Source organism: Taudactylus pleione, unplaced genomic scaffold (genome assembly GCF_031769625.1).
Source record: "Taudactylus pleione unplaced genomic scaffold, aTauple2 ptg000172l, whole genome shotgun sequence".
Taxonomy (NCBI): domain Eukaryota; kingdom Metazoa; phylum Chordata; class Amphibia; order Anura; family Myobatrachidae; genus Taudactylus; species Taudactylus pleione.
This window is the reverse complement of record NW_028284574.1, coordinates 2,153,119-2,179,858: the sequence shown is the minus strand read 5'-3', so window position 1 is coordinate 2,179,858 and position 26,740 is coordinate 2,153,119. Positions and strand designations below refer to the sequence as shown.

The 26,740-nt window shown below is 41.4% G+C and overlaps 1 protein-coding gene across 2 annotated transcripts in view; it reads right to left on the bottom strand.

Moving 5' to 3' along the window:
- Positions 1 to 3,159: 3,159 nt before the first annotated feature.
- The window catches only part of PPM1J (protein phosphatase, Mg2+/Mn2+ dependent 1J), a 116,059-nt gene continuing 92,478 nt past the window's right edge, over positions 3,160 to 26,740 (bottom strand). Inside the window, exons 7-10 of one of the 2 annotated variants that reach the window (XM_088475408.1) lie at positions 13,621 to 13,684; positions 12,412 to 12,519; positions 8,037 to 8,188; positions 3,160 to 4,421 (exon numbers count right to left, since the gene is read on the bottom strand). In XM_088475408.1, the coding sequence (XP_088331534.1) occupies positions 4,280 to 4,421; positions 8,037 to 8,188; positions 12,412 to 12,519; positions 13,621 to 13,684 (466 nt within the window). In that variant the 3' untranslated portion in view covers positions 3,160 to 4,279. Of the gene's footprint in view, positions 4,422 to 8,036; positions 8,189 to 9,475; positions 9,582 to 12,411; positions 12,520 to 13,620; positions 13,685 to 26,740 lie in introns of those variants that run through there. The other variant, XM_088475409.1, reaches the window with a different exon arrangement.

Here is a 26,740-nt window from a genome sequence, read left to right as displayed (position 1 = left end):
CAGGAAACAAAACAGTTGATGAATGGGGAGTGACAAAAAGATCTTTTAGAGAGGAGGCATTTGGAAGAAGTCTGATGAAAGCGATTTTTATAGCAAGTGTAATGACTGCTATGCTGTAAGCCGTAACAAACACATGGAGTGCTGTTCTCTACAACATTATTATTTTCTGTGGCACCTTCAAGAATGACACCGAATGGAAGTTCCCAACTCTCCTACAATATATATATATATTTATTATATAGTTGCCTCCTTGTGCAATATTCCCAACTAGCTGAAGTACCTGGCGTTGTCTGGGTTTAAATCTTTAAGTTTTATTATGTGATGTTGTCCAAACCCATCCAGTGGAAGGCCCAGAACAGGCTCCCAGGGTCAGTGTTCTGCCTGGCGCACTCTGCTGTGAGATCCAACAGGGACCCCAACTACTCCTTTAGGCATCTTAGATCAAATGCCGCTTCTCAGAAGTATTCATACAAATCCATCCAGTGGAAGGCCCAGAACAGGCTCCATAGATCAAATTTCTGCCCAGAGTACACCAATGGGAGGTCCGACCAGGACCCTAAGCCCCCTAAAACCTGGCCTGGATCCAATTGGACATCTCACGTTGGTTTCATCCAAATCAGTGCAGAGTTGTCCGAATGCATAACTGGATAGACAATCAAACAAGCTGATCAATTAATTTTATATATAAGATGGACACCAATGTGAACAGAATGGGTCAAATGTAATCGGGTGAGAGTTTAGAAAATGTGAGCATATAGCAGCAAACTCGCACTTTTAAACTCTGCCAATGTAATAGAGTCCGAGAACATGCAAACTCACGTTTTTAGACTCGTAAAACTCATCCAGATGTTTTTCCATTTTGAAGCTAAAACTCAACCAATGTGATTGTTTACTGCTAAACTCTCACCCTATTACATTTGGCCCAATATATAAAAAAAGTGATAACCAGTTGACACCATACCAAATACAAATTATAGTGCTTATCTGAATCGCAATTTTTTTTTTTTTTTTTTTAGAGATCATATGTTGTAATTCCTACACCGTTCACTTGATTTGGATGTAATTACCCTCAAATTAAATCTGAAAGTCTGCAGTTAAAGCACATCTTGTTTGTTTCATTTCAAAGCCATTGTGGTGGTGAATAGAGGCCAAAATATGAAAATTCTGTCAATGTCCCAATATTTATGCACCTGACTGTATATTAGTCAGCTTTCTGTGTTTGCATGCAAGGGTGTAACTATAACTTTGGGAGCCACATAGCAAGATATTGGCTTCCGGTCCGTGAGCTCTGATTGCCTCCCGACCGGTGACGCTATCTCTCCATGTCTGCTTGCCAGTGCGCCAGCTGTAATCAGCTGGCCGGCACTAATTCAACACCGCTGCCACCTGGGCCCCCCTTGGCAGCCCTGACTGGACTGGCCTGCCTTGTGTGCATGACTGGGTGCAGGGGGAGTGGCGGGCCCCAGAGGCAGCTCGGGCACTATAGCAACCACACCCCTTGCACCCACAGTAGTTACATCACTGCATGCATGTTAGCAAACAGCGGTGTCCTTTTCAAGATAAATGGAATGGGGTTATAGATGAGAACAATGTAAACAAATAAAAGGTCCAGTCTTCAAGCTGAACAATGCCGGTTTATCCCAGCTAGTTATAAATAAGTGCATATGCTGGTCTAAGAATACATACTACATGGGCAAAAGTATGTGAACTCCTGAACATTATACCAGAATGTGCTTGTTGAACATCTCATGACAAAAATGTTGGCATTATGTCCCCCTTTAATGAAAATCCTTTCCATGAGAATGGAGGCTATTATAGTAGTAGAGTTTGTAACATGGCTGTGAGGATTTGCATCCCTTCAGTCACAAGAGCATTAGTAAGGTCAGGCACTGATGTTGGGTGTTAAGGCTGGGATTGCAGTCGACATTCCAAGTGAACCCACAGGTGTTCAATGGTGTTGAGGCAGTGCTCTATGCAGGCCAGTTAGCTTCTTGCACACAAAACGTAGGAAATATTTTTTTGCTTGACATTTTGTGTGTGGGGGCATTGTCATGCTGAAACATAAAGGGTCTTCCCAAACTGTTGCCAAAAAGTTGGAAGCAAACCTCTAGAAAGTAATTGTAGCACTTTGATTAAGATTCCCCTTCACTGGCCAAACCATATAATATAACCTGAGACCATAATCCCTCCTTGACCAAATTTTACAGTCAGCAGTACACTTACAGAGCTCTAAATGTTCTTCTGGCACCGACAAACCAAGAATTGTCTGTCAGACTGTGACTGTGTGTGTGTGTCACTCCAGAGAATGCATTTCCACTGCTCTGGAGCTCAATGGTGGCTTGCTTGCAAAAGCACAGATTTTTGCAAATGCACATGGTGATCTGAAGCTTTTGTGCATCTGCCATGTGCAAACCCAATCCATGAACTTCCCAACAAACAGTTTTTGTGCTGTCTTTGCTTTCAGAAGCAGTTTAAAACTCAGCAGAGAGTGTTGCAACTGATGACGGACGAATTGTCGCAATACACACAGTAAGTACTTGGTGGTCCTGTTTTTCTAAGCTGTTGTGGTCCCACTTTGCGGATGAGCTGCTATTGTTCCTGGCTGTTTCCACCTCACAATAATAACACGTGATGAAGCAGCTCTAGCAAGGCAGGTATTTCACAAACTGACTTTTAGGAAAGGTGGATCCTATGACCGCACCATTTAAAAGTCACTGAGCTCTTCAGTACAACCCATTGTACTGCTGTTTGAGCATGGGGAATTACATGGCTGTATGTTTGATTGTATTATGTGTCAGCAATGATTGTTGAAGAGGTGGCTCAACACCCTACTTAGAAGGGTTAGCATGTAGACAACCCTTCTAAGTAGGGTGTTTAGCCACCTCTTCAACATGTAGTATAGGATAAAACTTGACAATGTAGCGTCCTAGTTAGCTTATTGTTTATTTTTTTGCTACAGACAACTGAACACTATTTGTTCTGTATGCTGCTTTACTGATCAGTATCTACTCTTACGTTGCATGTATGGACAGAAGCCTAGGTTTAAGTCTGCTATTACAATAGGCCACGTCTTTTGTGTCCTCCTATTCATACATTACTGGAGATCTCCATCCAGCTAACACCCTAACTACATCATATCTTAAAAAAAAAGACAAATAATTCAGCTATAATCCAGTTTATTTAAAATTAATTGTTAATATACAAAATAAAATACAAAAAACATTTCTATGCAAATCAGGCGCCTTTACCATCCTGGTCCCAATTTGTGTATCGCTTTTTGTGTTCTCTGTATATAGACAATACACAGTATCTACTTTTATCCCATGTGTGTTGTCAAATGCACAATATCCCTTCTCTGCTGTATGGGTTTATTTATCAGTATCAGATTTTATTTTGTATATCACAGATTTTTTATGTCCAGTTCTAACAAAAGGGCTACTCTATGCTTGACCTCTGCCCTGTACAAATCCCTTAAGCTGCATACACACGGTACGATCTGTACCACCAACGACTTGAAAGATTATCTTCCAGTGAAATCATCCTGCCACATCTCTGAACAGGCAAAGTTGACTAGATCGTGCAAGTTGGCCGCATGTACGGACGATCATATAGATCGTTATCGTTCATGCGGGAACGTGCATCGTTGGTTGTTCACTGCATAAAAATTAACGATATATCATTAAACGTTATCGTTCATAAATATAGTACTGTGTGTACACACCTTTACCTGTATTTAAACTGAACTTGCATATATGTATAGCATAAATTGCATCATGTAAGCTGGGGGTAGGCAACGTGAGGGACTCCAGCTTCTGCGGAACTAGACATCCCAGCATACCCAACCACAGTTTTGCTGTTATGATATGCTAAAACTGTGGCAGCATATGCTGAAATGTGTAGTTTCACAGAGGTAGAGTACCACATGTTGCTTACCCCTAATGTAAGCAATTCACAATACCATATTTGTGACCGTTTATGAAATGTTCCTGAAAGGGTAACAAGTAATGTACTATCTCATTTGTAGAGTTATTTGAAATAACTTGGAATGACTTTAGTGTGTCACATAACATGTGTTTTTATTACAGACTGGCTTTAAGCTTTTGCAAACCTGTAACTTATATTTAAATAAAAAATATATGCTACAAACACGGAGTCTTTGAGGAAAGTGTTTTCTGTTAAAGTGCTTATCGTTTGCTGTGCCTCCAAAATATTACATTGAGGTAATGTACCATCCGATCCTTGTGCCAATAATATAAACACATCTTCCATATTGTTGTCCTCAGCTCCCATATCCAGCTAATGGAATAACAAAAACAGATATGTCGTCTAGAGAGGCCAGCTTTCCATTTACTAGTCTCCAGCCACTCTCCTTCCGAACCCCTCTTGTACGGAGGACTAGTTCTTGTGCAGCAAGATTATATCTGTAACACAAATACATAACTACATACAGTATACATAATGCATAAATAATATAATATACACACACATTCTTATAGAGTTGGATTTCACTTACCTACAATTAAAAAGACATTAAGGTAATTTACGAACCACAAAAACTGCTGGAATACGGTCAGGGCAGTGCCCCAGCTGCCTGCTATCTGTTCCAGGTGCTAGAGGAAAAGGTGTCCGTTTGGTGAAAGAGCATAGACACCGTAAGGTCACAGTGAGGGAAAGCCCTCCACTTCAATGCCGCCAGGCCCCACACACATCTAAATTGAATGGACAACACTGCAGAGGAAGCCTGGCAGCATTCTGGGAAGAGATTAGCAGACATCAGTTCCTTACGCCCTGCTATTAGCTGAATGGGTACTAACCCCAACCCCTAAAAATAAAAAAAAATAAAAAACCTACTGGGCTGCACAATTTCTGATGGCAGCCCTGCTTCATGGACAAGTAGGTGCCCTGTAAGTCTATAGATTTGTGACTGGTAAATTACCTTTAGTATGTCACCAGATACTGTAGCAGTTTACTAATGACATTAAACATACTAAGTATCTGATCAGCAATATGTTATGATGTGGGGCATTACAAGAAAACTTTGCTCCACCGAGGAATTATCTTTGAGAGATCTTGCGCATACAGTACACGGCATGGCTGCCGTGAGATGATGTTTACTTAAAGACCTTCCGCAGCACTGGGTGCTCCTACTTTATAATTTTGTGCATGCATAGTTAGCACATGTTCAAATCTCATGCTCCTATGAGGGAGGTGGGGTTGAAGCTACACAGAACATGATACAGCCCAGATCCCTGACTTTTGACCTATATGCAGCATGAGAGATAGCAGAGGTGGCAATGCTGGAGTCCATTCTCTATGCAGTGGAAACTACTCAGCCAGTGATGTGAGGTAAAAGGGTGGTTGAACACTACAGATGTGTCCACATAAAGTACTGTGCAAAAGTTTTAGGCAGGTGTAGACAAAATGCTGCAAAGTAGGAATGCTTTCAAAATTAGAAGTGTTAATAGTTTATTATTATCAATTAACACAATGCAAAGTGAACGAACAAGAGAAATTAAATCAAATCAATATTTCATGTGACCACCCTTTGCCTTCAAAACAGCATCAATTCTTCAAGGTACACTTGCAGAAAGTCAGTGATTTTGTAGGATTATAGTCAGGTGTATGATAAACCAATCATACAAAACAGGTAATCATCATTTTCATACAGTATGTAGGTTGAAATACAGTCATTAACTGAAACAGAAACAGCTATATAGGAGGCCTAAAACTGGGTGAGGAACAGCCAAACTCTGCTACAAAGGTGAGGTTGTGGAAGATCGTTTCATTTCACAGGTCATAGACCAGTGTTGGCTAACCTTGACACTCCAGCTGTTGTGGAACTATATATTCCAGCATGCCCTGCCATAGTTTTAGCATGCCCTAATAGCAAAACTGTAGCAGTGCATGCTGGGTTTATGTAGTTCCATAACAGCTGGAGTGTCAAGGTTAGCCAACACTGTCATAGACCATGGCAAGACTGAGCACAGAAACAAGACACAAGGTAGTTATAATGCATCAGCAAGGTCTCTCCCAGGCAAAGATTTCAAACCAGACTGGGGGTTCAGGAGTGCTGTTCAAGCTCTTTTTAAGAAGCAAAAAGAAAAGGGCAAAGTCAAGGACTGAAGAAACAGTGGTCAGCCAAGGAAACTTAGTGCATCAGATGGCAGACACATCATGCTTTTTTCCCTACATAATCGGAAGATGTCCAGCAGTTCCATCAGCTTAGAACTGGCAGAAAGCAGTGGGACCTAGTTCAACCCATCTACTGTCTGGAGAAGTCTGGCCAGAAGTGGTCTTCATAGAAGAATTGCCAAAAAGCCATACCTTGGACGTGGTAAGCGACTCAACTATGCACAAAAACATAGAAACTTATCCATCATGCAATACCATCAGGAAGGCGTCTGGCTCCTAATGTATTCTGCAGCAGGACAACAACCCCAACCATACAGCCAATGTCATTAAGAACTATCTTCAGTGTAAAGAAGAACAAGGGGTCCTGGAAGTGATGATATGGCCCCCACAGAGCCCTGATGTCAACATCATTGAGTCGGTTTGGGATTACATAAAAATACAGATCTTCTGTGCATTTAGGCTTGCTCAAATCCTTCTGTGGTTAGTTCTCCAAGATGTTTGAAACAACCTCCCTGCCGAGTTCCTTCAAAAACTGTGCAAGTGTACCTAGAAGAATTGATGCTGTTTTTAAGGCATAAGGTGGTCACACCAACTATTGATTTGATTTAAAAAATAAATTAAAATTCTGTTCATTCATTTTGCATTTGTTAATTGATAAGTTTATTTTTAACACTTCTATTTTTTAAAGCATTCTTACTTTACAGCATTTATTCCACACCTGCCTAAAACTTGTGGTCAGTACCGTACATCTTTCCTCCATGCGCTACAAGTCACACTGCACATAAAGCGTGAGTGGCGTGTCTCTTTGCAGCGCTGAAAGTCTTTGTGCGACTTTTTCCCTTACGGTGCCTCTTATTCGCAAAGTAATGCGTTTCGGACGCACATGGAGCTTATGCTGATTAGTGATGTGCGGCATGCCTATATTCTGTGTGCGACTGTGGTTATATCTACATGCGGGAAATGCTACATTACTGTGTCAGCGGCTATAACACTAACGTAACGTTTCGCATGCAGATAGTCACACAGAATATAGGCATGCTGCATATCATTTTAATTACCAGAAGCTGCGAGTGCATCCTATTTACATCGCTTTGTGCTATCGAGACGCGCAACTAGAAGGGCTGTTTAACACAGGAGGAGGAGGTTAGATGTATGTGGACACATCTGTATATTGTGTGCCCCAGTCTGTGCAACTCTGATTATATGTATGTATGTATGTATGTATGTATGTATGTATGTGTCTCTGTAGCCCTGAATCTGTGACCCTATGCATCTCTGAGAGCCTGCTTTGTAAGTCTGAATGCGCGAGAGCTTGCTGCGACTGTGACGCTGCATGCGCGCGAGAGCTTGCTGTGACTGTGACGCTGCATGCGCGCGAGAGCCTGCTGTGACTGCGACGCTGCATGCGCGCGAGAGCCTGCTGTGAGTTTGTCACAGGGAATACTGATTGTGTGATTAGTTAACAAATATGTTGTGCTTTGCAAAATCATATCCATGTACTGTAAAATTATATCATTGGAGTATTCAGTTGAATTACTCATTCTGTAATGAAATATAACAAAGTAATCTGTAATGTAGTGTACTGTAATATAGCCTTTTAGTAGAAGAGCAAAGAACACGATGATAAGAAGAGGAGGCGATACAATGCAGCTTTCTACAAACATTTTCTTTTATGTATAGTGTTTTATATAAGATCTGCTGATTCTGTGCTTATAAATAAGAACAATGTAATGTGATGTACAACTGTCAGTTTAAAAAGCATAATGCCTGATAATAGATTACTTCATGTGTTACAGCTTTCTTATCATCTACAGTTCTAGAGGTTCAAGTTTTGGGGGTTGCATACAAGCATTGCCCCAGTATGCAAACTAGTATTTTATATGCAGTGAGAAGGTCTATTTTACCTGTTCGGTTGGTCAATACCATGGGAAGCAAACACTCTCTGAACAATATCCGCCACTTCTCTGTCAGTAATGACATCCCACAGTCCATCAGTACCCATTACCATGACATCATCAGCTCCATGCTCACATTCTGCCAAGTCATAAACTTTCACCTAAAGCAGCAACACATAATTTATTAATTACACATTGAAAGGGAAATAGGTACTTAGTGGTAACAATAAGAAAACCTCACATGAGAAGCACAGGGAGACGAAAAAAAAAAAAAAAGATCGCAAGGCTTGTCCAATCAGCTTAAATCAACACTGTGCAGGCGTTCCAGTAATACTGAAAATCTCTATGCTCTTATGTAGCTAGCAAAGGATGCGGGGTCTTGGAGGGTTGGAGTGTTGAACATTCCACACAGCAGGATCCCATGGATAAAAATCATGCGTATATGCTTCTAGAGACAAAATGGATATCCCTTAAAAATGAATAATGGATGCTTGAGATCACCTCTTAAAAATCAATTTTGCCAAATCACACAAACAATCCTAATAATAGATAAAGGAACAAAAAAAACAAATCACACATGCATTTTACCGGCTATGGGCCTGACTCAGAGCCGGACGCTCTGACCAGAGCGCTCACTCTGAATCAGGGCCCTCCTACCTCAACTTGGAGCGGCCTCTTGGACTCTCGCATAGCTGTGGGTTACCACCCACAGCTTATGCGAGCCTCCATGATGATGGTCGCGATGGTCAAGACCATCGCGACCATTGGGCTTGCGACGAGACCCTGCGGTAGGGTCTCGCTGCCGCAAGCCCTGGAGTGATTTTGGCTCTATCAGAGCCAAAATCACTCCCACTGACATCACTACTGATGTCAGTGGGGCCGGACCCAGACGGTAGGTGTTCCCATGGGAACGCCTCCATCTGGAAGCCACGCCCCTGGCACGCCCACCAAAGGGGGCATGCTGTCAGTCACCATTGACAGCATGCTCCCTTTGGTGCGAGACCCTGAGCGACGGCTACCCCGTTCAGTAAGCATAGACATTCTTTTTTATATGGATTAATAATAATTTCATGTGAAAGTTAATACACAGTGGTGCATGACTTGCTGTATGTTAGGGGCCAATCAATGCATAATTGTATGAGCTGTAAAAAATGGGTTGGGTATGGGAGACTGGCAGTCGGGATGCCGGCTGTTAAAACACAGACAGTGGCATCCCAATGCTCAGAATCCCATCAGGTGCTAGGTAAGTATCCTAACCCTCCCCATTCACCCCCAACCCTCCTTTCCTGCATCCGAACCCTCCCCCTTAGCGCCTAAACCTGACCCTAACCCCCTGGCCGCAGCCTAACCCTAACCTCCCCCCTCCCGCAGCCTAACCCTAACCCCCCCATGGTGCATAAACCTAACCGCTCCCCCCCGCAGCTAACAGCTAACCCAGCCAGCTATACTTCTGATCGGGATGCCGGCTGTCGATTCTGGCGTCACCATCTGAACTGATGTCGGGATTCGGATTTGGACTGCTGGCATCCCGATTGTAGGTAAATTCACTACATCCTGTAAAAAATAGTAAATAATTTAAGCTATGGATATGGTAGCCTTGTAAGTACAACAAATAAGATCAAACTTTTTTGTGTTTGAATACAATATGTAATTGCACATAAACACAGCACACAATGATAGATACAGCTATCACTAAACCAGTCTGATACATGCTATAGATGCTGGGATACCGGTCAATTGGTCGACAGTAAAAAAGTTGACATTCAGAATGTCAACATGTTCTGAATGTCGACAGTAAAAAGGTTGATATGGTCATTAGGTCGACCATCATTCCATAGAAATGTAATTAGGTCGAAAGGGTTAAATGGTTGACACAATCAAAAGGACACTAATATGTCTACATGGTTTTTCAGGATTGTTAGGGTTAAAAATAACAACAACAAAAAAATGTTAAATGTCGACCTTTTGGCTGACTCAACCATTTAACCATGTCAACCTAAATACATGTCTACAGAATAATGGTCAACCTAATGACCGCGTTGACCTTTTTACTATCGACCTTCAGAATGTCTGACCTTGATACTGTTGACTATTTATACCACACCCAGATACTGTGTTTCCTGCATTTAATATAAAATACACCCAAATGGAATATATCACATTTTTATTTTTTTGAATGGCAATACTAAGTTGTCAGCCCAAGCGAACACTAAAGGTGCAAACACAGTAGACCAGTGGTCTCCAACCAGTAGCACGCGGCCATAATTTGGTTAGCTCTCCTAGCTGCAGTACTGCCGAGTCAACTAGGAGGAAGTGACCTCTGATAAAGCCATGGGTTGCCCACAGCGAAGCGCGTCAGCAGATTGCCATAGGGAGACACAATACGTGACTGACACCATCTGGACATCACGGAAGTTGACTGCATTTGGGGCGAGAGACAACTGCCCAGCCCTACCAAAAAAAAAAAATCACACAGCAGCCCTAACGATATCTTTTGTTCCTCTACTGTACTTACCGCTTTGGAGCTGGTAATTAAAAGTGAAATGTGCAACAATATCACTGTATTAATTAAATGCATTGTTGTGTTCTATGAAACATTTTTTCATTAAATGATCTTTAATTTTTCGGTTATTAGCAAGATTTTCGATTTTTTTCAAAAATGTTAGTAGCTCTCCAGGAAGTTTAATTTTTCTCGAGTAGCTCACATCCTATTAAGGTTAGCGACCACTGCACTAGACGATGTGCTCACGATGCAATATCGTGAGCGATTTCCCTTGAACTCTCCCCGGCAGTTCCCAGACTCTCCAGGACACGATATGGTGCCAAAAAGTGTCCAAACTGACTAAAGATCTATCGTGCACAAAATCTATCTATTGCACAAAATCGTGTATGACATTGGCAAATCTTGCCTGCAGTAGGCAAGATCTGAAGATGCGATGTACGACCAGTGGGTACGCGCATCGGCATCGTGAGTGGACACATTTTACACGATTTGTCGTTCCGACGCGTCAAATTGGGCGAATCGTGTAAAATATTGTCTATTGCGTACGCACCTTAACTGTGCCTGTGGAAAAACACTGCACAGCTCTGTGTGTAATGATGCACATTACTTCACGTCAAAAACAAACATTGTTCTAATTATACTTACTGGTATATATACCAACTGCTGCTCGCTACAGTATATACATTTTTTTTTTAGGGCCACCCAAACACATTTTGAAATATGAATCCCCCTCCACCCTGGTGTCAGAGTGACAGTCTCCTGACGTCTAATAGAAGAATTTAGAAATTCAGCACTTCCTTTATCTAGTGGCATGTCATGTGTCAGTGACTGGTCATGTCTTAACTCCTTTAAATACGCTTTGCATAGGAAGAAGTACTGTAATGTAGCTGTTGTGCTAATAATAAATCTTTAAATATGAAACTCAAGACTCAACATATCTTCCATATTTCTAATTATAATAAAACATTGGTGGCCGTTTACAATTTAAACAAAAGTTGCACAGCCCTGGGGTTGTGGTGTCACGTCAGTTATTTATTTTTTTCATAAGTATGGGTACTCTTTATGCATAACTATTGACTCTCAATTGGGCGTACGTACATGTCCAATTTTTAGGGGTCTGCGCAGGACACATTTTGCACATGTGCGGAACGTGTCCTGTGATCCCCACCGTGCAGCATGACTGACATGCTGCTGCATTTGGGGGGTGCGGCGTGCCTGGTCACCTTTTCTAGGATGAATGAGGCCAAGGTCTGCATCGACGGACGCAGACTCCTGACCTCTTACGTGACCAGCACCCGGCCAGGCAGCGGGAAGCTTCAGCCCCCGCAACCTGACCAAAGGAGTAACCATCGGTTGCAATGGTGATCCCAGCCTGCAACGTCTGTCGCATTTGCATCGGAGATGGCCGGATTTACACAGCCGCCTGTGTGCGGCTCTGCAAATCCGTCCATCTCTGAATCAAGCCCTGAGACTTTGCAGGCCGTAAAGTGCAATGAGTGAGCAAAACAGCAAATGGGTAAAAGCAATGCTTATTGAAGCATGAGTGAATGGCCGAATGATGTCGTTTATCTGTGCTATCTTGATTATCATTAATAAACCTGCTTATAATATACTTTAACAGCTATTTTGGTATTATTGGCACAAAACATCTGGATTCTGGGAAATAAAGCATCTATTTTGGAAAGCTTGTGCAGTCATAAGATAACTGGGACATAAGCTCTAAAAGAGAAAGGTTTTACAAGCATATGCAGAGAGATACCAATGAAATTTCATATCTAGAGACCGTATACAGTTATAATGTGAATTATAACAGATGTCACTGGATAAATATTATTTGGATTATTATATATAAGGACACAAAGTGTTGTATGGTATACATACCCCAGGTACACAGGATAAAAACGGCTTGATGTAGATGTTTGAGTTATACACCTTAAGATCATGGTCTCCAAACCCCCGTGTTACTCCGATGGTGGCCAACACTCTAGCCTATACACATAATAATAAAAGGTATCTGTCATTACTGACAAAGATGTAAATGTTTATACTATGAAAGCATGGAGTCAGACGATCACTTACACCCGGATAGTGCACAAAGCTGCTTACTCACTGCTGTGTCTGTTTGCATCTCACCTCTCCATTGGCCTGTGCCTACATTTGTGCCCCCATGCTGTGCATTTCTAGGCAAAATTTTGCAGAAGTGCCCAGAATTTCTCTTCATGATGGTGGGATAGGGGCAATACCTGTTCAGTGACTTATGCATTCAGCATGGAGCAAACAATTCTGTGCACATGGAATATATAAAAGAACTAAATGGACAAACTCACTTTGCACAACATTTACTTAAAACTTAGGGGTATATTTACTAAATCGATGTTGTGTTACAGGGGCTAAATCGCACATTTACTAACACTTAAAAATCAATACATAGAAATTGTCTGTTAGTAAATGTGTGATTTAGCCCATGAAACACAACTTTGATGCTGATCGATTGAGATAGATTTTTAATCAATTAAAATCGACCTTTAGTATATCTACCCCTTAGTATACAGCTAATATACCAAAGTATGTAATATTTCCAGATTCACAGATAACATTTTACAGAGCCAAGATTACTCCTTGTTTTCATTAGTTTATACCTTAATTAGGTTAAATCAAGAATGTTCTTATGAACATAACAAAAAACGTTAAAATTAGTAGAGGAAAGTGATCTGAAAGGTAAAATAGGATGTGACATTTCCCCTCTGCACCCAGAAAAGTGGAGCCAACAAGACCCTCATCCATCACAGGAAACACAGCTGTACTACAGAATCGGTTATTAACTTAAGGGCCCCATACATCAGACGCCGTTTCACAGATTCCCCGATATGTTACATCTGAATTAGGAAGCAAAAAACTAGGACATTCATGTGACCTAAACTTTGCTGAGACCAGAAATCCATGTTAGTTGGTCATATTTGTACTCTCATGTAACAGGTGCTAAAAACAGCCATGGCAGCTCTAACTAAAGTCACCCTTTACCATGTGTATCCTTAGTTTAAATATACTTACTCAATCGATACTGTATATAGATAGTACTTATAGACAAACCTTTTTGCCTTCTCCATAAATAAGTGGGAACTTCATATTATCTTCTTCGATAGCCTTATAAGACCTGGTAAAAAAAAATATTAAAGTATTATTTATTTATAACATATTATGACATATATAGAGAGTTCCATTATTCTGAGTCGTATTCTTTAGATTTTAAGAGCAGGGCCCTCCTCCTAAGCCCACTTATACCATCATCTCCTCCACCCTGCCAACAACGGTGCCAACGCTGCTTTTGAGGCTGTTATGACTGCATATGAAATGTTTATTGTAACCCATGTTCGCTAAATGTTTTGTACATTAAATCGTTGCACTTTTTCTTGTTTTGTTTGCAATGTTTCGGTCATGTTCTTTGGTCCTGATTCCCGATGGTCGTGAATCTGCGGAGGTACCAAACCCGTACTGCGCATCTGCTGCTGTTTGTGGTCAGGAATAGTGATGGCTTCCATCTCCCAAAACGGAGGCGTTTTGCGGCTGTTGGAGGGGGGGGGGGGGGGGGTGGAGGAGGAAGAGGCCAGAACCTCCATCGGCTGACTGAGATTTCCTGGATTCTTTGATGTATCTGCGGTGGCCAGCTTGCGTGACCCGATGGGTCACTCAGCTGGCCAATGTGATAGCAAATTCTAGGATAAGTAATACATGCAGGAGGCGTAATGTTTCCTGCTTTATTACTATAATGGTGCTATCGCAGCTGCTAACATGTTAGCAGCTGCGATAGCGCTTGTGTCTGCAGCTGAATCACCCCATTTGTTAGGAGCAGCGGACTCCTTATAAGTACCCGATTTATTTTCACCTCAGCCATAGCTGGGGGCGAGAAAAACATTATTTTCTACCAGCTAAAAAGCACATTTTGGAATATTATTTTTAAATTACTGTGTCAACAGTATCGCCTTTATTTGGGATTATTTTTTCCACCCTGAGGAAGGACCTATATGGTCGAAAAGGCGTTGGTGTATTTTATTTGTTTTTTGGCTTTACTGGATTCACCTCAGAACTAAAAATTTTAAGATTGGCGTCACACTTCAATCCGGATGAAGTGATCATGAACTCTATAGGTGAACCCTGCAATTTGCTGAGAAATGTATGGTACTTTTTTGTTTTTTTCATCTTAATAAATGATTTTGGAATATGGTTTCTGCATGAAAACTCAGGTTAATCCATACAAACACATCTGTGCATATGTGCTGAGGGACCAGAGAAAACCTTTAAAGAAACCTTTTGGGGAACATCAATACCTGATCCCAGGTGAGTCTATTCCCTGTGGGAAGGTTTGTTTGGTACAATACCCAGCGGAGATACGATTATGTGTGGCAGATGAAATTAAAAAGAAACTGTTATGGGATTATAGGGCACCTTACATAGGTGAGTCCCTTCAGGTGATTACCTCAACACATTAAAGACTTATTTGCTGTTTGGAGTATAATTGTTTATTTCTTTCCTCACTTCAGAAATTCTTTAACAAGGTGGAGCGGAAAGAGACAGGAATCGTGGAATGTGACAGCGCCTGTGGAATGCTTAATTTGTGATTTTGTTTATAGTATACCTAAATTGTATATTATAGTATACCTAAATTGTATATTATAGTATACCTAAATTGTATATTATAGTATACCTAAATTGTATATTATAGTGCAAAATATCATAAAAAAATTAAGCTGTCTTTTGGACTTGATTTCAGTCCAAGGCAGGAAAAATTTAAAGGGGTTGTTTAGGTTTGGACAACTGCCTCTTCTTATGTGCTGAGCCCTACATAATAAACAGGGGAGTGCTTTCCCTCCTACCACCAATCAGGACCCAAATCTAGCGGTTTATAGCGGTCATTACAATTACTAATGGAGACGTCTCATCATTCAGTATTACTGACTGAACGGATTGAATGGTACTTTGTGCGCTGCATCAAGTGCCTTAGAGGGGCCCAACTACTGGTTACTGTAGACAGGGGCGTAGAGAGGTGGGGGCGGGCCTGGGCGAAGGGGTCATAGCCTAATTGTGGGAGGCGTGGCCACACCCTCTTAAGATTTTAAAGAAAAAAAAAGTTTGCAGCAGTGCTGTGCGAAGAGCTGTGCGAAGAGCTGTGAACCCCTCAGTCCGGGGCAAAGACGCGAGGGGGGGGGGGGGCACGATCAGCGTGATCACTCCCCCCACAGGCATAGGAGACTGCAGGCTGCTGTGATTTAAGAGGGAGGGGGGCGGCGCCGGACCCGGGCACCTCCAGCAGCCCAGGTAATTAGTACCCGCTCCCCACCCCTCTCGGCGCCCCTGAGTATAGACATTGGAGAGCCCAGGGCAACACAACTGCTATTTAGCAGGTCATAAAAATGGGATGTGTTCAAAAGTTTACAACTCCTTTAGGAACTGTGGTAAGGAAGCTTTATAGTCGAAGTACGCACACTGATTCTGGGTATGTGCACCATGGTTTATTTTGTCAGGATGACCATAGACCAATCAACATTACATGCGAACATGAGCCATTGACAAAGGTTCTCAGGTTCATACAATGACTTGCCAAATGGCCCTATCACTAAGTAACGAAGACCTTCCCTCTAGCCACCAGCCAGCTTGTCCAGCATAGGTCACACAGATAAATGCCCTCAAACAGTGTTTTAAAGCTTTCGCTCCTCCTCCCCTCCCAGATTGACAGGCAAACAACTCGCCCACCATGTCTTCTTAAGGGAGTTCTTCACAGCTGCTCTATTTGACTAATTACATTGAGCAAGCTGGATCACTCAAACAGGTAAGACACACATTTTCTGTCCTCTAAATGCATGTCTTCTCAGGCTTAACAGCTAAATACCCCTGGTTATTCTGCAGACTGTATTTATGAAATAATAATAATACTAATGAAAACTTGTCTACACCCTCAGACTTGTGAAATAACTATTTTTAAATGCAACCCCAGCTCCCTGAACCCTTTCGCTGCTGAGGATTTTCTCAACCCTGTGCTAAGGGTCAAAGTGATGAGCGTCTGCGCTCATCACATTCCAACATTAATGCACAAATTTGCTTTCTGCAGTACCCACACAATTTTGTTTTTAGAAGACCTTACAATTTTCAGAAAATACCATCAGTCTTTTTGCTAATTCTAACACTTCAAATAAAAAGTTACTTAATTGGCCAAAAAAAGTGTGTTTTTATTGAATATGAAAGAAAGTGAACCAAAAGCAAACATGGACCTCTCAACCTGGCCTGGTATTGGAAAATCTGAAGGAAACAGAGAGTGGGGTTCCCCCTATTTCCCAAAAACCAGCTCCGGCCTGAACGAGACAGTTTTACACTATAGCAGGCAGACGCACAGCATGGGATCCCTCTGCCATAACGTCAACCAGCCCCAAACTGGTCAGCCCAGGGATGGAATCCCTCAGACATTCGGGACCCCTCAAAAATGGGGTCCCCCATCCTGAGGGAAAACCAGGATTCATTATGTTTAAAACTGATTTTTTTTTTTATGCTTTGGCATTAACTAACCTTTCTAAAATAGTAAACTCATTTGAAAATGAAAAGGCATCTTGTATTAGTTACTTACTATATGAATAATATGGTAACCCAACATGACCTACCAATTTTTAAACTAGAAAACCTATTGCATAAAATGATGTGACCCCTTTTTTTCCTTGAATCAAGATGAGGGAGTTCTGGGCTTTAAATCGCTTCGTATCTGTAGAGAAATTAGTGTATCGTTTCATTCTCTGTCTGGTGATCACCAGGCAATAACTTCTATTGGTTCAGTTCCCTATTTCAAGCAAGGATGCCCTCATTTTTCTAGGTGATTTTTTTTCTTTACAAAAGTGATGTTACTGGAGTCTCCATCAGCCATCAGGAATAGTGGGGGTAAAGTAAAAGCCCTTCATCCCAACCCTATGGGAGTGCAACAAAAGCCATTTAACAATAAGGTGGAAGGGTTAGCGTAAAAAAAAAAAGCAAAGAAGTCATATAAAATCAGGAGCAAATTCCCTGGACCAAATGGAGGCTCCTCACAAACCTATTGGTGTTCTGTCAATAAGCTCGGCAAAATTGTCTAAACTATTGCCCATAATTTTAAATAGGAGTTTGTCATCAGTATTCAACAAGGTAATAGGACGGTAAGAACCAAGATGGATTGGATTCTTCCATTTTTGTTGGGGCAAAAGTATCATATGTGATTCATTAAAGGAAGAAAGAATGGAAAGAACAGTTAAGAAGGGGAAGAAAAATTAATTTTGTGAAATAAATCCAAGAGAAATGGGGAGATTGTGTCTTTAAGAATCTTACAGTAATCTCCCGATACACTATATAGACCTGGTGCCTTATGGGAGGGGAGGTCTTTAAAGGTATCACGGATTTCCTGTTCAGTAATAAAGTATCCAAACTAAGAACTAATTTTGTTGCTCCTGGGTCAGTCTAGGCAAGTGAGCCTCATTTAATAAATCATTTTAGGGACAAAATGGCCTGCGGATCAGTGGTAAGGACATTGTTGGAGAAACAACAGCAGAGAATGATTTCTTGGTTTCTATGATCTGGCCATGTTAGCCAAGAGGCGACCTGCCTTATTGCCCCAACAGAAATACTTATTTTTTGAGATTTCAAAATAGTGTTTTGCTTGATAGCAGAAAATCTTCCAATAACTTCTGAGCCTGTTTCTAGAGATGTGCGCAAACCCTGTGTTTTATTCTAAATTTTTGTTGTGTTTTGATTTTGGCATAACCATCCTCAAATGCTTTGGATTTCTTTAAAAATTTATAAAAACAGCTAAAATCATGTAATTTGGGCCTTTTTTACCTACAGACTTAGGGGTCTATTTACTAAGCCTTGGATGGAGATAAAGTGAACAGAGATAAGGTACCAGCCAACCAGTTCCTGTCAGTTTTCAAACACAGCCTGTGACATGGCAGTTAGGAGCTGATTGGATGGTACTTTATCTCCATTCACTTTCTCTCTCTCCAGGCTTAGTACATAGACCCCTTATTAACATGACATTTAATTCCACTCAAATTTAACCTCCTCACAATATTGTTTTCACCAATGTTTTCTAAAGGCTGCAGCGAGCTGGCTGGTCAAATTAAGCTTCACCAATTACAAAGTCATATCCCGCACAGGATTAGAGTCAAATCCGTATTATAACCAGCATTTTGCACATAGGTTAAAACAACCGTAGTTAAGGGATGCTGGAGGTGCTCCCAGGAATCGTATACCAAATACTCAACAATAATTACATTGTAATCACCATAGGCTAATCACCAGCAAGGGATTCCTACGTGGGACACTCTTTTAATGTCAGTGTTAATAAAAATTCAATTAACCATAACATTTAATTAGTCTTCCCTTTAAAATAAATAGGGTTTTCAGACTCTAGTAGGTAAATATGACCGAGTCACCCCCTATAATGTGGGACAAACATACAATGTACATATATTTTCATAGAAAAAACAGAAATATGATTAAAATTAGATCTCAAATAGTTTATTGGACAGTAATTGTCTTATGGTGATGATATTCATAAATCATTCATCTAAAATGAGTTATGTGACAGGAATGACATAATATATATACATATATATATAGCCCTCTTAGGGCTGATTTCAATTAGCGGCAAAAAGTCGGAATCCGCGTAAAAATATCGCGGATGACTAAAACGCAATGCAATGTAATAGGCGAAAAAGATTCACCTATGAATAGGTGGCGAAAAGAAGTGCAAAATCGCTATTTTTAGGTGCAAAAGTGGGGAAACCACTCTGTATCCTTGGGACAGCCCCCCAAAGGAAAACTGCATCAAAAAATCCCCCCCCCCCCCCCCAAAAAAAAGGAACAAACCAAAAAACTACTTTGAAAATGGGGGAGAAAAAGTACAAAGTTGGAGTACAAACTAAAAAAGTAGCGAAAAAGACTTTTTGGGGGTCTGCGAGTATGGGGAGGTGTTTTCTTGATTGCAGGTGCTTGCAACTGTTGCGTTTTTCACAATTTTTTAAACTTCACTTCTGAGACTTTAAAATATGCTAGCATCCATTTTCACGTACCCCAAATTTGACAGGACTACTTATTTTCACAAAAAAATACTGCTTTATGCTATTCTAAACCACTTGTGGAAAAATGCTAAATTGAAACAAATGACTGCAAAAAAAAACCCTGCATAGCTTCAGTAGGGCTAATCGGGAACTTCTAAATTGAACCCCAATGTTAGTGCATCTTTTGGCGGGCCTCAGGCTGAAATTCCCATTTTTGACAGCACTTTCCGCCTATTTGTTTCACTGGTCCGACTTTTCGCGTCCTTTGGAAATCAAAACTGCGAACAGCTGGGACACGCCCGATAAATTTCCACGGCCAAAATACACTATGTAGGCGGAAAGTAGATTCCGCCGTCAGCGGCGAAATTATCGCGGCTAATTGAATACACATTAATTGTGAAATCTCTTCAGTCTATATAGCAGTTTGATACTTAACATAGGCACACTATACACATCTATTCATTTGTTGCTTAATTAGAAATCCACATATAGCACATATTGATGACCAGATATACAAAAAATGCTGGTGGCTTAATTTATAGTGTTATATCCAAGAAAGTTCCTAAGTATATACTTTTTTTTAAAACGTAGTTAATTGGCCAACCACATATATAAGGTTGATTCGTTTGTGAGTATATAGACCCACACACTTATTCATCACATAACATATATGGATAGACACAATCATAAATCAAATAACAAGAATGGGAAATTCAGCTACAGTGTCATTATGTATATACTTATTTCAGAGCCTCATTTATACTGCTTGAAAATACACCTACATAAGCAATCGCAAACAGTGCAGTTGTTAAACATGTGTCTGTATAACACTGCACACGGATACTTCACCCCCGCACCTTACTTTGATTTCTATCGGCTCGGTCCCAGGACCCTCTCTTATCTGTAGTCCGCTCCTGGATGACCACAGAAAGCAGAAGGGACCGGGACGCTCAGAGCCATACTATTTTGTCTCCATACCTCCATAACATTATAGTGTCTATATGTTGATACTTACGGACACATCCATGGTACATGTATCTTTTTAGCTGGAATATTCACGTCATATATATGCCTTGTTACTGCTGATATTATACATGTTGCCTCATTTTGAGAACCGCATTTGCCAGGAGGAACTGAGACATGCCTCGGTTCGACTCTAAAATCAAACTGCTCATCTCTAGTTTATATAGTTGGAGGTTGCTGTCGCTAGAGTCAGAGACAAATGCATCACAAGAAATTACATTTATTCTCCGCCTCCCATCTCCGTTTCGACACATAATAATAGGTGGCCCTTAAGCACTGCTTTAGATGTTTTCCACAAGACTACAGAGATGTCCAAGTGTTCTATATTATCATCAATGAAATCAGACTACCTAGCCTTAAGGAAAGCCTGAAAGTCATCTGAGGAGATTGTGTGAGAAGCGCCACAGTCAGTTCTTGTAAGGGACAGTAGGAAACTTGAAAACTAAAGTAACGGGAGCATGATCAGAGATCATAATATTGTGAGGACATGGTCTCTTTAGCTATGCCACCACAGCATCCCATAAGAGGTAGTCTATGCGTGTAATGATCCGTGATCCGCCGAGAGGTGGGTGTAAGATCTGTCAGAGGGATTCCAGAGTAGCCAGTGGTCGATCAGTTGTAGTGCAGTAACAAGGGAGGGAAAAGAATGCCAGGTGGAGGAAAAGGGCCTAGCGGCTGGAGGCAGTTTATCTAACTGAGGATCAAGAACAGTGTTGAATTGCCTCCCAGTATCAGAGGGAAACTCTGTTGCTGAAACAGTCGCACCATGGATTCAAAAAAGCCCAGGGAGTCTGAGTTGGGCGCATAAATGTTAACTAGAATGTAGTGGGAATGGAAATTTTCAACATCCAAAATAATGAACCTACCATTTTTATCTTGATTCAGGACAGTAAATGGCAAACCCTGATGCTGTATTGCAAGAGTCTTACCAGGGAGTTCCATCATCCTCCGACAGTGAGTTTCTTGAATAAAAGTCCAGTCATAGTTTCTTTAGGTAAAAAAGAACTTTTTTTTTTGTTTAATTGGTGAGTTCAAACCCCCAATAATTCAAGAAGTGAGGTGTAAATGTATTGGGGAGTATGTAGGAAGTGAAGTAGTTAATGGTATGGACATCCTATCCCCTACAATGCCAAGATTAATAGCTATGACAGTCCGCAATAAAAAGAAACAAAAAAAGGTACAATAGAACCTCCAGGACTCTGAAAACTTGAAGAAGGAAGCCATGGGTGAGTGCCAGGACGATGAACCATTAAACTGTAAAATACCAGGGAGCATGGATAAAATAGAAAAAGTACAACATACACGATAAAAGTGAAAAATTGTTATGCTTTGCTTCTTAAAATAAAATTTTATTATTTTCCTACCAATGAAAAAAAACACAGGTGCTACTCAAAACCGCACGTTTCCGAACAATAAACTAAAAAAAAAAAATTGTTTTGGAGAGACTGGTATCTCTTATTGTAAATATGAGAAATACGTAACCTATAAGATAAGTAAATTCAAAAATAATAATCACAAAGTAGGAGAGAGTTATAGTAAATTAACTAATACATGATAAAATGATCTTGAACCAATAAACTATGAGCTGCAGTGACAGAGGTCAAAAAAAGTGTACAAAACAGTGGTGGTTGCAATGGTGGGGCTGCAGTGCAGTCCAAAACTAGCACAGGGGAGCAGGATAACTCAAGCCACTAACTGTACCTGTAAAGGCTTCTGCATATTGCTGAAAGTATGCAGGAACGGTAACATCACCGCAGGGATCAGAGGCATGTATCACAGCCTCAGGCAGAGTAATCAGTGGCCTTCTTGGTGTATCTGCCCGCCCCCAGACTAGCCAATGGGAGTCTGGGGGGCGAGCAGATGCACAAAGGAGGCCACTGATAGCCACTGGTGCAGAATAAGGAATAGGGATCAGGGAGGTGACCTAAGAGTCATTAAGTGTTCCTTAAGCTGCGTACACACTAGACCAGGAGTGGCCAACCCTGGTCCCCGAGAGCTACCAACAGTGCATGTTTTCCAGGTCTCCTCACAGAATCACAAGTGAAATAATTAGCTCCACCTATGGAGCTTTTGAAATGGGTTAGTGAGTAATGAATACACCTGTGCACCTGGTAGGTGGTCTGATAAAAGTGAACTGTTAGAAGCTCTCGAGGACCGAGGTTGGTTACTCCTGCACTAGATGATGTGTACCCAACGACGGCAGAAGCAACAGCACAATATATCGGGCGGTCCGTACACATTGCACGATCTGGTGTACAACCGCCCAATAGATCGTTCCCCTGCCGCATTCCGAGGCATGGTGTAGGCTGCCGGATCTTCTGATCTGCCGTTCATGCACAGCAAATCAGAAGATGCGACAAGTTACACACGGGAGCGCAGAAATATCCCTACACACTGAACGATGTGGCCAATATATTGTTCCGATACGCATCGGAACAATACATCATCTGATATATTGCTTAGTGTGTACGCACCTTTAGCTAGGGCAGGATTTTCAATAAAATATTGAATGACCATCCTCAAAAATTCTGAGCTTTGCTGGGTATAGGAGGGCAAATCTGTGATTGTCTTCATGTAGAAAATTGCAAACATCAGAAAAGGATTTGCTTTTGAGCTACCAAAGTGGAAGAATCCTGAAAAATGTAAATCTTATAAGTGTGGAGCAGAAGAGAAGCTTACTTATTATACGCCATTAATATATTTTCCTTAGCTCTAAACTCCAAGAATTGTGCGATGACAGAGTGAGGCTTATTGTTATTATCCTGTTGTTCTGAACCTAGACGATGGCTCTTTCTATTTGAGGGGTTTGTAACTCATTTGCTATGCCCAAAGCTAAAGGAAGGTCTGCAGTGAGAACACTAAGCAATTGGGAACCTTGTAGGATTTGAGAATCACTATGAACTTAAGGTTATTCCGGTGATGCCTGTTTTCAAGGTCATGAACCTTCTCCACTAAGGAATAAATAGTGGTGGATTGAGAGGAGGTGTGGTCCTGAATAACCTGAACCCTATCTTCAGTATCTCGAATGCTGGGTACACACTGTACAGTATATCTCTTTCGTACAGCTGATGAACGATATATTGTTTAGTATATCTGCACAAGTGTACACACCATATATCTGGGAACGTAGAATTTCACAGATGTATTGCATCGACAGTGCTGCACGGCAGATGTGATATATTGTGCAGGTAAATTGTTCACATCTTATAGTGTGTTCAACTGACCAAACGACTGCACGTTATGATGGCCGCAAGAACTATTCCAAACAAAATCAAAACTGGGCAGGCGTATTGAAATGACTAGACATATTGTGCAGCCGACTGGTAAGTGTGAATGCTTGCCAAAATCAGTCGGAGGGTGGTCAGTCACCCAACTGTGTACCCCACATAAGCCTGGTCTCTAGCTCTAGACGAGCTGCATGGTCATCTATCCTAGCAAGAGCTGCCTCTATCTTCATTTCTGTGTTTTCTAGTAATTTGTCAAATTGGCGAATTAGCACTCTGAAGATTAATTACACCATTTCATTAATAGATAAGGAGCTTTGGTGGAAGTATCGGCAGGCTCCACTGTTTCCTATGCATTATGGAGCCATTTGACCTGACTTAGACTTTTCCTCCTAAACAGTAGAGTGTGCATGTAAAGATTTAAAGAGTAGGGGTTTATCAAAGAATTTTTCCATACTTGAACGGTCTAGGGGCCTAAAGAAAATTGTCACAGAAAATACATGGTCACCAACAACGTGGGACTAAATGTCAGCACTACAAATTACAACAAGTAGAGGTTACAGGAGATAATAAAATAGAACACCCCTCAAAGGAAACGGGAGTTACACTTCATCACAGTAAGGGGACAGTAGCGTAAAAGGAGGAGAGGTAATAGCTCTATAAATAGGGAGTGCAAATACAAATATAGGAACTACAGACATTTCAGACAAAATCTACAATAATGTGCAAAGAAACTGTTCATGTAGTGTAGGAAAAATCACTTCAGCACAAAAAGCTATTTTACTCTATGAGCAATGCTAACAATGAACTATAGAAGAAAGAAACGGTGGAGACACAGCCAGCAGAGTAGTAAAGCAATGCAAGGGCATGGACGGCCCAGCTCAATGGCCGCTCGCAGCACAAATCCAGCTGGAACCTTTAGGTGAGGAATCAAAGGGAGGAAATGCTAAGTATTTAGCTCCATCCAATGGTGGCAATGGGTACAGGAGCCAAAGTCAGTTGGTCAAGCGTAGATGGAGAGGGGTTTGTCCCTGTCTTGAGTAGCAGCCACCGGCAGAGGCACCAGCATGAGGGATGGTAGCCATGGAGATCTTCATCAGTACCAGGGTGGCAGCTGCAGCACAGGGCAAACAAAATAAGTGAAGCTGCAGGAAGGTAGGTCGGTAAGCTGATCCAAGCAGATGGCAGCTGCAGGAGCTGGAGTCCTTGGGCGGACATGATTGTACTGAGGAGCGACCGAGGCTGATCAACTCTGGAAGGGTCCAACAACCCAACTGATGATCACGGGTCCCAAAGATGACCCAAAATCGAGGCAGCAGGTAAAGTTCGTTCAGGCAGGAAATGTAAAGCTCAAAGATTGGACAGGGTTTCGCACTCAAAGATAGTGGAGAGCAGTCACAAACACCTGAAGTTGTGCAGGCTGAAATCCGCTGGAGTAAATAAATTCTGACCCCTGATTTATAGCAAAGTTGACCAAGATGGTAATAAGCAGTCTGCTAATGGGGCAACTGATTCCAAACTGATGGTACTCTAAGAGCAATTAGTAAACAGAGGTGCCAGAGCTTCAGTAAAATGAAGCCACTCTGGATACCCTGAAGTGTACTTTAAGCATCTTTTACCCATGCGCCATTGTTTATAAATTTCCCTGTTTCTATGTTTAAAGGAAAGTGAACAAGATTGCAGAGATATACATGCATGTTACACACACACACACACACACACTAGGGATGTGCAGGCTCGGATAGGTTCGAGTTTGCACGTTGAGTTCGAACTCAACGTGCAAACTCGAACCTATCCGAGCTTGCACATCCCTTATATATATATATAACACACGTGTAACCCGTTTCAGAGAGCAATCAATATCAATGGCACTAAGAGGAGTATGAGATATGCTGATGAATATGAGATATGCTCGTATGCTGGATAAAGAGTTTAAAATAAAATACACTTCTTGTTGGCAAGGTTATGTAGATTTAATCAGTCTTGCTAAATCCAATTCAAATTGTAATCCCTTCATTAACATTAGAGAGTGCCCCACACATTCCTTCACACTACGTCATGCTGCAAGATCTTGTACTGGTAGGGGATTACTGCGCATCAATAGGAGGGCTCTAGTTGGAGATAAAGGGATTAAGGGAGAAAGAAGGCGATATATGACTACTCTTGTGGATAGTGAGCTCTGCCAGCTGACTAGCACAATCATAGATACAAGGTAAATTCTATTACAAGAATAATTTTACACATTCATCTCTTAATATTTGCATTATATAAATACAAAAGGAATGTACAAATGTGGCTAGAGCGACTTTAGTAAACTGATTAGTAAGCATTTAAATCGGGTAGGATAAATGGGATTTATCTGCTATAGATGTAGTGCACATTTTTCAGGTCTCCGAAGCACAGGTGTATTGATTAGGGACTAAATGATTTGTATGTGCTACTTATTATTGCATCTGGAGATGTAGAATATATGCGTAGTTTAAGGGTGTGGCAGGATTTAAGAACCATTGCCTTATACTACAGTAACGGAGATTAAAGAGAATTACAGCGGTCATTGTCTTTTTCCCATAATACCTTTAGCACCTCCCTGCACTCTTGTCAGATGATAATCACCTCCCAGTACAATAACTTGGAGGCATAGCAAGTATTATAAGTATAGTGGTTACCTACAGTATGGATAATATATTTTCGTAAACACTGAAGATATAGAAAAGTCAGGAAACTACAAAGGGAGTAAGGGGGTCATTCAGACCCGCTCACGAGCGCAGGACGCTCGCAAGCGGGTCGATGTTCCCCCACTGCGCATGCGCACGACGGAGGGAGCTCCGTCGTGCGCATGCGTGAGACCCGGCGAGCGACGGGCTCTCCATCGCTCCGGGTCTCGCACCAAAGGGG